Source organism: Podarcis vaucheri (assembly GCF_965113315.1).
Source record: "Podarcis vaucheri genome assembly, chromosome: 15".
In the NCBI taxonomy this organism is placed as follows: Eukaryota; Metazoa; Chordata; class Lepidosauria; order Squamata; family Lacertidae; genus Podarcis; species Podarcis vaucheri.
Window position 1 is genome coordinate 42,919,382 of NC_138753.1, and position 12,509 is coordinate 42,931,890.

Consider the following 12,509-nt stretch of genomic DNA (forward strand, 5'->3'; position numbering starts at 1 on the left):
AGAAGCCCGGTTATGCCACCCCTTGCCTGTAGAGTGGGCAGCCCCATCCATACCTCTTAGAACACCCTCCCTGTGCAGTGTTCCCTCAGCCTCCTCTCCTCTCCCCTCTCATTGGGCAGCACCCTTCCCCCTGCCCCAGAGAGAGCTGCCTCCTCACCCCACCCCACAGGGGCCTGGAAAGAGGATGCTGCATAAAGAAATAAGTTGCCTGCCTTCATAGGGATCTCATCCCCAGTTATCACTAATAGAAAAGCATTAGTTTTTAGAAATGTGATTTTAAGAATTCTTTTGAGCTCATCATAGACCATCTCCCAGTATCTTGAGGCATGTTTGCAGTGCGACCACATAGGTATGAACGTTCCCTCAAACTCCAAACATTTGCAATACAGTTTGGACAGACTTTTGTACATTTTAACAAGTATACTGGGCATCAAATACCACTTGTAAAGCATTTTTTGTATATTTTCATTTATCAAATAGCAAGCCAAAAAGTTGATATTTTTGTTCCGTACTTTTGTCTCCCAAACTGAAATTTCAATGTTGTGTCCAATGTCTATAGCCCAATGTCTCATTACGGCCTTGACTATTTCGTTTTTGGTTTCCAATTCTAGTAAAATTGTATAAAGTTTGGATATTATTATTATTTTGTTTCCCAATTTCGTTTCCACAGATTCTGATCCTTATTCCAAAAATCATTTTTCTTTATCTTTTCTGAAAATCTCATTTAATTGAAAATATTGAAACCAATCTGAGATCCAGTTTTATACCTCTTCTTTAATTAGTTCTATAGCACCCTCTCTAAGCTCAAGGAGGTCCTTGTTTGTACACGTTCTTATTCATGTTTAATTTTTTTTAACTGCCACTGCCCTAATGGGGGATATCCACCGGGGGGTCTTCCTTTCTAGGTGGTCTTCATATCTTGCCCAAACGCTGTATGGGTTCTTTCTTATCATGTGGTTGTGGAATCACTTTAGTTTAGTTATAATATAGGTAAGCAAGCCATCCATACACCATATCAAATCCTTCTAAGTCCAGAGTATTTACGTTTTTCGGGTCCACCCAATCTTTCATCCAACACAAGCAAACTGCCTCATAGTACACTTTGGTCTGGGAGCCTAACCCCCTCTTATTTACATCTATCAAGATTTTGCATTTGATCTGAGGCTTTCCCCCCTCTACTAGGGAAGGGCTTATTGCTTGAACACAGAGCTTGAACACGGAGAGGCAGTCTGCAGACATGCTTAGAGAAATGTGTCCAGAGGAAGTGTGGTAACAACAGGGATCCACATGCATTTGCATTAGCAAAAGGATCAAAACTAGTTCTACTAGTGCCTTCTGTTGCTCCACCCATCAGTATTTCCCTGCTTTTTCGAACCCTCTTGGTACAGGGTTATTGCAAGCCAATCTAGAACAAAGTCCAGGAAGATCTAAAGTGATCTCTCACAGAGATACCAGGGTACCATAGCAAGAAGCAGCAGCTTAGCTCTTACTCCAAATGAACCCCTTTGAGTCCTCTCAGATATGGGGAAAATTTGCTATTTTCTCCTAGATAGAACAGTAAAGTATAATGTTTTGGGGCAGTGTTGTCAAGGGTAAAGCCTGCAAGATTCCACTGACTATAAACCCAAATTGGGGGCACGACAATGAACAATCCATCTTTAGACATGCATGTGATGAAAAAACTGGCTTTTTGCTATCGTTTAATGGTGAGCAAGGAGGGTGATCTGCTCCAAAGGTTGATTCCTTGTCCCCAACATTAAACAAAGGGTTTAGATTATGATGATTATGGCAGCCCACAAAAACCACACTCCCTCCACAGAGCGAGCTGAGAATAGGAAACTGTGAGCAAACACCCTGATGACTTCCAGATGTGGCCACAGCATTTCAAAGCTTTTCCACTTCTGCAAATCTCACTTCCATGCCTAAAATAGAGTAGAGCCAGCTCAAAATACTCCTTGGTTGAAAATGGATTTTAATCCCATTTTAAGCATCTGAAGACTGTGTCTTGCAGCATTCTTATCCGAGGACATCTGTACTGACTCCAGCACATTGTAACTAGAAATAGCTATAGCTCTCATTGGGGACTATGGACTTTAACAAACTATGGAGCATCATGACTGCTACTTTTGATCCCTACAGTGGTACCTTGGGTAACAAGCACCTTGGGTGACAAACACTTCGGGTTACAGACTCCACTAACCCGGAAGTAGTACCTTGGATTAAGAACTTTACCTCAGGATGAGAACAGAAAAAGTGCACACTTTACCCTAGTATGTGCATTTTTGTACTCATTGCCTGGAGATCAGCACTGCAAAAACTGAAAAAGTGCAAGTCAAAGGCAGCTATAATATAAGAGAGAACAGGAAAGTGCAAATTAGGTAAGTTTGCATTTGAATTCTAACTGAATTAAATTTCTTCACCAACCTACCCATGACTAATTTCTACACCTTTCTAGCTTCTATTATTTTTAGTTCTTGCCAAAATATTCAGAAAAACCTACAATACTCTATACTTATAGCCCACTAAGTTATTTTTATACTAAAGTACATGAGCTCTTTTGCTCTCCAAAGTGTAAATCTCATCCCTTGATTCTCACTCTAAGCTTTTTGGTAGTTTACACCATGGTCCCTTTCAAGTTAAATAGTTTTTTATTTTTCCGGTTGTAAGTACCATTACTTATATAGCCAGAGGGCAAAAGGTGAAGTAATCCCAAGGTGTGCAGAAACACACAAAAAAGCTTTAGGAAAGAATTCAATAAAGAGGAGAAAGCAGAATGAGAAGAAGGAAAAGATCTTGGAAAAGATAAAAGAAGGTGAGAAAAAATTAAGATCAAAACCAAAATCCCAGGAGATCGTGAGAGAGATTAAATTATATCAAACACAATACATGGAATTGATGAATCAAGAGATTGAATGGAAGATAAAGCAAATGAAACAAAAGACATTTGAATCGGCAAATAAATGTGGTAAACTTCTGGCATGGCAACTAAAGAAAAGGCAGAAATTAAATACAGTTACAAGCCTAGAAGTGGATGGAAAGAATATATCTAAACCTAATGAGATTAGAAATTGTTTTTTGAGTTATTTCAAAAAGCTTTATTCCCAAGGATCACAAAACGAAGAGGACATAGATAAATTCCTTAACAAATATGGATTACAAAAAATCTCTCATCAAAGCAAGGTGGGTTTAAACCAGAGAATAACAGAACAAGAGATAGAGGGTGCCATTCTGGACATGCAATTGGGCAAATCTCCAGGGCCAGATGGACTGACTTCCAGATATTATAAATCATTGAAGGAGTGGTTAGTTCAACCGTTAAAGGAAGTCTGCAATGAGATCCTAGAGGGAAAGAAGGCACCAGAATCGTGGAAAGAAGCGTATATTTCACTCATACCAAAGACAGAGACTGAAAAGACTCAACTTAAGAACTACCGCCCAATATCATTACTTAATGTGGATTACAAAATTTTTGCAGACATTTTAGCAAAAAGATTGAAAAGAGTGTTGATGGAGAAGATTCATAAGGACCAAGCAGGCTTTCTCCCTAAAAGGCATTTATCAGACAACGTAAGGAATATAATAGACATTCTGGAATTGCTAGAGGTGAATATAAACACCAAAGCAGTGTTGATTTTTGTGGACGCGGAGAAAGCCTTTGACAACATTTCTTGGAGTTTTATGAAAAAGAATCTTCATGGGATGGGGGTAGGCCAAGGGTTTGAGAATGGTATGGGTGCGATATACTCTGAACAAAAAGCCAAACTGATTGTAAATAATGTGATAACTGAGGAACTTAAGATAGAAAAAGGAACACGACAGGGGTGCCCAATTTCCCCATTGCTTTTTATTACGGTTCTGGAGGTGTTGCTGAATATGATTAGAAATGACCAGCAGGTTAAAGGTGTACAGGTCGGAGCTAAACATTATAAGTTAAAGGCATTTGCAGATGACTTAGTACTGACTTTACAAGAGCCAAACACTAGTACCAAAAGAGTCTTGGAGATAATTCAACAATTTGGCCAGGTAACCGGATTTAAATTGAATAAACAAAAAACTAAAGTCTTAGAAAAAAACTTAACAGTCATGGAGAAGGAGAGATTTCAAGAAGAGACAGGTTTGACAGTGGCCAAGAAGGTCAAATACCTAGGGGTTCAGCTGACATCTAAAAATTTAAATCTGTATAAAGACAACTATGAAAAATGTTGGTCAGAAATTAAAAAAGATCTAGAAATATGGTCAAATTTGAAATTGTCAATGTTAGGCCGAATTGCAGTTATTAAAATGAATGTATTGCCTAGAATGTTATTTTTGTTTCAAACTTTGCAGATTCTTGACAAGATGGACTGCTTTAAGAGGTGGCAGAAAGACATTTCGAAATTTGTCTGGCAGGGCAAAAAGCCCAGAATAAAATTTAAAATATTGACGGATGCAAAAGAAAGAGGGGGATTTGCCCTGCCGGACTTAAAACTGTATTATGAAGCAGCAGCGTTTTGCTGGCTGAAAGAATGGATGCTCCTCGAGAACACAGACATTTTGGATCTGGAAGGTTTTAATAATGAATTTGGTTGGCATGCATATTTATGGTATGATAAAATTAAGGTGCAAAGGGCCTTTAAAAACCATATTATCAGGAAAGCTTTGTATAATGTTTGGATAAGATATAAAGATCTGTTGGAAAGCAAAACCCCTAGATGGTTGTCACCCTTGGAGGCTAAGGCAGTGAAAAAGCTCAATATGGAGGCCAGATGGCCAAAGTATTGGGAAATTTTGGAACAAGACGGAGATAAATTGAAATTACAGAGTCATGAGAAACTGAAACCGATAGTACGAGATTGGCTCCATTATTATCAAATAATGGAGATCTACAAACAAGACAGGAAAATTGGCTTCCAGGTGGAAAAATCAAAATTAGAGACTGAACTGTTAGAACCCAACACTAAGAATTTGTCAAGAATGTATAATTTGCTGCTGAAATGGAATACACAAGATGAAACAGTTAAATCAGCTATGATTAAGTGGGCATAGGATGTTGGTCATAACATTATGTCGGCTGACTGGGAATGGTTGTGGAACACCGGTATTAAATTTACGGCATGTAATGCCTTAAAGGAAAATATAATGAAAATGGTCTATAGGTGGTACATGACCCCAGTCAAGCTAGCAAAAATTTATCATTTGCCTGACAACAAGTGTTGGAAATGTAAAGAAACTGAAGGCACTTTCTATCATCTTTGGTGGACATGCCCGAAGATTAAGGCTTTCTGGGAAATGATTTATAATGAAATGAAAAAGGTACTTAAATGCACTTTCCCTAAGAAACCGGAGGCCTTTCTCTTGGGCATTGTCGGCCAATTGGTGTCAAAGAAAGATAGAATTTTCTTTATGTATGCTACAACAGCAGCGAGAATACTTATCGCAAAGTATTGGAAGACACAAGATCTACCCACCCTGGAAGAATGGCAGATCAAAGTGATGGACTACATGACATTGGCTGAGATGACTGGCAGAATCCGTGATCGGGGAAAAGAGACGACGGAAGAAGAGTGGAAGAAATTTAAAATATATCTTAAGGACTATTATAAACTTGATGAATGCTAGAATGTCGAGGTTTTCAGAAAGAAAGGGTTACAGTAATATAAGATTAGATTAAAGAAAAGATTAACATGACAGAGGTTGGAAAGTAATATTTGGAAGTTGCTAAAAAACTATGAGCATTGGGATGCAGAAAGGGGAGGTAAGGGGAAGTCCGAGAAAAGAAGTTTATGAAAAATTGTTATGAAACTATGCGTGTTTGTATGTCTTTTTATGTGTGTGTTTGTTTTAAAAAACTTTGTAAAACTAATAAAATTTTTATTAAAAAAAAAAAGCTTTAGGAAAGGACTCTTAAAGGGGAGCAGAAGACAAACAACCCAAAGAGGACTAAAGATGCTTAGTAGCCACATAATGTTGTTTGTTAGGTGTGGGGTTTTTTGGGGGGGTGGCATTGCAAATTGTGGGGAGAATTGAATGCAGCAGCTAGAATTCCGAACAGCAACATTTTATACTGCAACATTTTTGTTGTTACCCACAATAAGTGTGCATAGAGCAAAAATACCATTTCTTCTCTCTGTTTTTCTTCTTTCAATCAGACAGCGACATGGACAGATTCACCCATTCCTGCTGCAAGGAGTGGGCAATTTTGGTTTCTCTCACCTTCTCATTTTTTAAAATTTTAAATTCAGTTCCCCACATTTTCACACCTCTTTACAAGTTAAATGAAAGTCTTTATGAAAATGCACCAGCATTTTAATGCACATTTCTTCTTTCATATTTGTATGCAATCTTCCCTACTGTACATTCCGCAAGGCAAATCCCTCTGGATTAATGTGCTTCTGTAGACATTAACTGGGTGAAGAACTGCACTGCAAATTTTGGGAAAGTGCAAATTTTGAAGGATAGCCGTGTTTCAGTTTGTGCATTGTTTCAGAAACTGCAAGCTAGGTATGTTGGCTCTTAAATGCAAAATGCACTTCACACTAATCTCTACTCTGCAGCGACAGCTGACCTTCTCATAATTGGTGTATCCACCCATGACGGCCGGATCAACAATGCCATTCAAGAGCATAGAGAGAGGGTGAACAGGCAGGGTGCGGTCCCAGGCGTGCTGTTGAACACAGTTGCTGATTTTCTCATTTGTCAGCTCCATCGTTTCAATGGCATTCTCCAAGGGACTTATTTCCTCCTGAGAAATGCAAATACAGGAGAGTTAAGGCCACATCTAAAATGAACTCTTCAGTGCAGGTCAATGCGTGCCCAACTTTCCAGATCCATATAATACACCATTACTTTTTCCTGAGTGGTGTTGTCCACACTATGGACCATAACTGAACCTCTTTGACATGATACAGTGATCCATATGGGAAATCATCCCAAAGTAAAAACTGCAAAAATTATCGCATGGAAAAAGACGGCAGTATTTTCAAGCCCAGTCTTTGGCATGGGGTTTTTGTTTTGTTTTGCACTTGTCACAAAAGGTTTCAATTATCAGGAGAGGAAACACCTAATAATGTGAAACTTAGGCAGCATAGTTTCAGCTTATGGACTGTACCATCTCAGGAGGACATGCATGCACTGGTTCTTAAATGCAGTGGAAGGGTGGGACACAGGGTTGACACCTTTCCCAGCCCTGTTCCCTCACTCAGAGTGGTAGCCAGAATGCCAGATTATGGAGACGTGAATTCAAGTCCCTTCTTAGACATGCAGCCCACAGGGTGAACTAGGGGCAGGCATGCTCTCTTTCTGCAATTCTCTTCTCTTTATCAGAGCCTACCTCACAGACTTGTTGCATTACTAAAAATGAGGGGGAAACCACTTTGAAGAGGAGTGCACAGGAGGTTCTGTTCCTGGTGCAGAGCTTTTTGCTGCATTCTGCAAGATATGGCTTTGATTTTGAGGACCACTAATCCTATGAAATCCTAGGTACAAAAATTGAACAAAGGTCCTGCAGAATGTATTAGAAATCTGATGTGGCAATTCTCTGCAGGCCACCTTATTTCCCTCACTTATTGAGTAGGATGGAACAATTGATCCATCATGACGATGATAAACTTTATGTATACACAGAAGACAGGGCTGACCCAAGACATTTTGGTACCTGAGGTGGACCCTAAAATGGCACTCCTCCTCCCCATCAGAGAAGAAGGGGTAAGGGTAAGAAGATCTACATCAGGAGCAGGTGAAGAAAGACACTGGGATCTGCTGCCCCTGGGGATCCTGCTCCTTAGGCGGTCACCTCACTTTGCCTCATGGGTGGCCTGGCCCCTGATAGGGGAGATTAATTAAACATACAGCCAGGGAGAGGGGAGTTCCTTGTAATTTTCAGGGCAGCTGCCTAAGTTGCTGAGGACAATGACATAAACAGCAGGAACAAATGACAGGGGGCCTGATCTAGACCAAGGCCACAGTGGGAGTGGGACAAAAGATTTAAGTCATCTAAATCTCCATGCCAGGGTTCCCATTCAGATCCAACTCACTCACCCCTTTCTGTGCCTACAATTCACTTTCAAAATATTGACTGCAATTGCCAACTGTGTGAATAGTTTGGCCCTTGGTTGAAGAGGGATGAAATCTTCCCTTCAGTTGCCGGTTGTGTCAACTGTCTATTCAGATCTTGAGTGCCAGCATGGCACAATGGCTTAGCGTTGGACTTGGTGCCTGGGAAACTAAGAGCCTGGGCCAATCATTAAGCTTTCCATCCTTACCCACTTCACTTAATTGTCGCAAAGAGGATGATGGTGGGGAGAAATCATGTGTGCTACCCTGAACCCCATGAAGAGGAAGGATAAAAATGCAGTGAGGAAAAAATTAACATGCATCCTCTCAAAAGCTCACCACTGCAACCTGTTTGACTTCAAACCACTTGAGGATTCCTGGGAAGGAATAGGCAGTTGTGTAGGTGGTCCTCTCGATCCACATAGTCTGGAAAAAAGCGAAAGTCAAAGTGGAGGCAGTTACAACTTCTAGCTAGGTTTTTTTTGGAAAGGAATGTAGCTCAGGGGTAGAACATGCAGTTTGCATTCAAAGCACTCTAGGCTCAATCCCTGGCATCTCCAGGTGGGCCTGGAAACCCTCTCCGAGGGTAGAGTCATTTGTAAGCACTGTGGACCTGGGGTGGGCAACCTTTATTCTGTTGGGGGCTGTATGCTGGCTGTGAGTATGGCGAGAGGTGGGTCCAGCTATCCCTTTCCTTCCCTCCTCTCCTTATTCTTCTCTTTCCCTCTCTCCCCATCCAGAAAACTGCTGGGGAAGGGACAGGTGGATTTGCCAGAGGTCTTTAGTTGATCACTTGCATAGGGCTTTGGAGCTGAGAGCCACAGGCAAACCAGGGTTGCAGCTGGCCACCCCTGGCGAAGACAGCACTGAGCTAGATGGACTCAGCATGGTCTGCCACAGAATCACAAAATTTTAGAGTTGGGAGGGACTGTGAGGATCATCTAGTTCCACCCCCTGCAATGCAATGCTGAATATGCCGCTGTCTCATACGGGGACTGAACTTGCAGCCTTAGCATTATCAGCACCATGCTCCACACTTTCGCTTGCCCCATGCCTAGAAACCATGGGTCCAAACTTCTTTCCATTTGCCCCACCACTTCCCCTGGGGAAACCCAGAGTTTTCCTCAGAAAAACTGACAGACGTTTGTTCTGATTCAGCAGTAAACAGTGGGTTTTCCAGGGAAAGCAGTGGGGCAAGTGGAAGTGTGGATGGGAAGGTAACAAAACCCAGAGAAAGAAGTAGAACCTCAAAGATTGCTCCAAAGGATGAAGGACTTACTGCAAATTCATTCTCAGGATCTTTTTCTCCTTTTCTGAATGGCCGGGAGTATCTGAATTGTTGCACTTCATTGGATCTATAGAAGCTAAAGCAGTAAACAAGCAGATCAGCTCAAATCAAACCACAAGCTGTATTTCCAGTCTCCATCCAAAATCAGGAGGTCTGACACTATTATTTATTTTCATTATTGTAACAATTTATTTCTACATTATTATTCTGTTTATTTATATCCAGCCTTTTTCTGTGACAGGGACTCAAGACAGTTTACAGCAGAAAATAAAAACAGTTAATGGCAACAACTTGGTACCAGGTTACCTCCAGGAACCTTATATACTCCTGCTGGGTCACTTCAATCATCATGAAGGACACTCTTAGCTGTGCCATATGCTCCAAAGTTTCACCTTATGTCCACTAAGATCAGGGTGTTTGCTGTGATAGCCACAGAGCAGGTCTGGATTAGCCCTAAAGCAGTGGTGCATTTGAACCAGGATTGGGGGAATGGAGGCATATAGCTCCACAGGTAAGAAGAGGAATGGAGAGAGGTTGGTGTAAACTGGAGCTTTACACAGCATCACAACGTGGCACAGGTCTTCTAAAACTGACACAACAGTAAGTATTGAGCTGTTGCTGTACTTCAGAAAGAAATCCAAAGTACAGGCAAGCCAACCCATGACTGAAGCCCAGTAATAGTACTTGTTTCTAGATGTACAGAAAGGGTTGATTAGTCAGGAAAAAGTGGTTACTTTAGAATCTGCTCTGGAACAGGCTTGTCCTTGTAGTTTGGTGGGAGGTTCATTACAGGTTTCACTATGAAGCACTGGACATCTGTGTGGTGTGTGTTAAGGACAAGAAACAAGAGGAAACGTCTGCTGAGAGCAAGGGTGTGTAAAAATGATTGCTGCATTTTCAGCTGCTAATGTGTACATAGCCTAAGACTCCTACCTAACTCCTATCCCTACCCACTACTTTATATCCAGCTTAGTCTCTAACCAGACTCCCCACAAAAGATACACTGCTTAAGAGACGTTTTGATCTCTTCTGTGGGTGGAGCAGTGCTGCTCAGCTTCTCAGCATTTGGAAACTGGGTCAGTAATTTCAGGTTGAAGTCTTCCCTCCTTTCATATTCCTTGCCACGGTAGATGAAGATCTTGTTCTGTGACAAGGATCAGACAGGAAATACAGTAGTGCTATTAAAGTTGCTAGTCTGGACAAATTCCCATGGCTCTAAATTGAGAACAGAACATACCTGGCAAGCCAACAAAATGGACACAAACATAAGCAATACTGCAGAAGGTCCAGATTTAAAGGACTTATTGATTCTGGCTTCATAGAGCATGGTCTATTTCAGTTGCTCCAATTTAAAAGAAGGGACCTTGGATCCAGCCCCCATCCCTACATCACCACTGGAACGCTCCTTTTCAGGGTCCCTCCACCAGCTAATGGTATCAAAAAGCCACCAGTAGTAGATCTACATCTGCAGATGTATCTGCAGGCATAGCAGAAGCCTTTGTTGTGGACATGCCATTCCACTGGTGAAGTTCTTCTCTGTCAGGGAGATACACCCCCTCAATTCCAACTCCTTCCAGCCAGTGGACCTGAGGGTTAAGTCTGCTCTGCTCATTGTAATCTAGTTTGCAGTCAGCAATTCAGATATCTGACATATTTTAAAGGTTCCAGTTACAGATAGGTAGCCGTGTTGGTCTGCCATAGTCAAAATAAAAAAATTCCTTCCAGTAGCACCTTAAAGACCAACTAAGTTAGTTCTTGGTATGAAGAAGTATGCATGCTAACGAAAGCTCATACCAAGAACTAACTTAGTTGGTCTTTAAGGTGCTACTGGAAGGAATTTTTATATTTTAAAGGGTTATTATGGGTCCATCATTGAGACCCCCATATCATTCTTACCCGCAGAAAGGAGGGGAATCCATGGCCAAAATACCCAACAGCAAAATACTCTGGTTGGGGTCTCATTGCCTTCATGATGTTCTCATAGAATGTGGCCCGTTTTTTCTGTGTATTAAAAAGAAGAAGGGTGGGTGGGTGCTGTTATACAAAAAAGTAACCCGATCAAGGAAAAGTGTTCAACCACATTTCAAGTTTAAAAAGCCACAGCCCACAAAGCTGGAAAGATCACCTGCTCCTCTGTGAAGCTGCCTGTCTTAACATAATCACAGGGGCTACTAGCATGAACATTTAGGAGGGTGGCAACTGTCAGGGAACTGCCATCGGAGGGACAGGAGGTGGAAGGGCTCACAGAGGTTAGGAGAGACTCAGCAGCTGAAGAGGGAACCAGCAGGGGGAGAGGAGGAGCTCCGAGGGAAAGTGAGCAGGAGGGATGGCTCAGAGACACATCCAGCGAAAACAGTGGGGAGGTCTCAGGACCTCCTGTAGGGACACCCACTCCTCGCTGGAAACTGTCACGCCGAGAGTCCAGGAGACGTGTTTCCGTTAAGGAGCTTTTATGTTGGAAGAGATTCCGAAAGCAACCACTGTCGGAATCTGCCAGCGACTGACGGAGCCATGTTTAAGGGGCTCCGTTACAGACAGAGGTTTGCAGACTTGAACAAACTCTGAGGGACTTGGCTTTTACGCACAAGCAGCTCATCATCCCATCACAGCAACCAAGGTAAAGTTAACGGTATCCCAACTTTGAAATACTCTCCACTGGGTTGTCTGCCTAGCACCTAGTTTAACAACTTTGAGGTGCTAGGTTAAGGCATTTCATTCATTCACCCAACTTTTAGTGATTAAGAGGTATCTGCTGCATGCTCTTCTGCTCTTTCTTATAAATTTATGGGATTAAAAAACACAAAAACCCAAACCCATCAAAACTGGTTAAGCAAATAGGACTAATTCTCAAAATGCCAGTTGCCAAAATGCACAATATTCACAGCAGGGGTGAGAAACCTCTGGTCCAGGGTACAAATTTGGCTCTCCAATACTCTTTGTCTGGTCCTTTGGACTTTCCTCAGGCCACACCCCTTTAGAGTTCTCATCCTCTTTCCAGATGTGTTGCACACCCTTCTTTAGTATTTTCCTTTGGCTGGACTGTATCCAAATGCCTCTTGCTATTGTGCAGCCCTCAGAGGCTTGAGGGCCCAGAAGGGAACGCAGCCCTGAGTCTCAAAAAGGTTTGCCATCCCCATGCTAAAGAATGAAATGTGTGTGCGCACAAGCATTTTAGCTCTCTCTCTCTTAA

General features: G+C 41.8%; 1 protein-coding gene across 2 annotated transcripts in view; it reads right to left on the reverse strand.

Moving 5' to 3' along the window:
* Window positions 1-12,509, reverse strand: part of DOCK5 (dedicator of cytokinesis 5) — a 147,306-nt gene that overhangs the window by 10,157 nt on the left and 124,640 nt on the right. For both annotated transcript variants that reach the window (XM_082200203.1, XM_082200204.1), the window contains exons 40-45: window positions 11,216-11,320; window positions 10,322-10,463; window positions 10,054-10,135; window positions 9,311-9,395; window positions 8,371-8,457; window positions 6,545-6,721 (exon numbers count right to left, since the gene is read on the reverse strand). In XM_082200203.1, coding sequence (XP_082056329.1) covers window positions 6,545-6,721; window positions 8,371-8,457; window positions 9,311-9,395; window positions 10,054-10,135; window positions 10,322-10,463; window positions 11,216-11,320 — 678 coding nt within the window. The remainder of the gene's footprint in view (window positions 1-6,544; window positions 6,722-8,370; window positions 8,458-9,310; window positions 9,396-10,053; window positions 10,136-10,321; window positions 10,464-11,215; window positions 11,321-12,509) is intronic.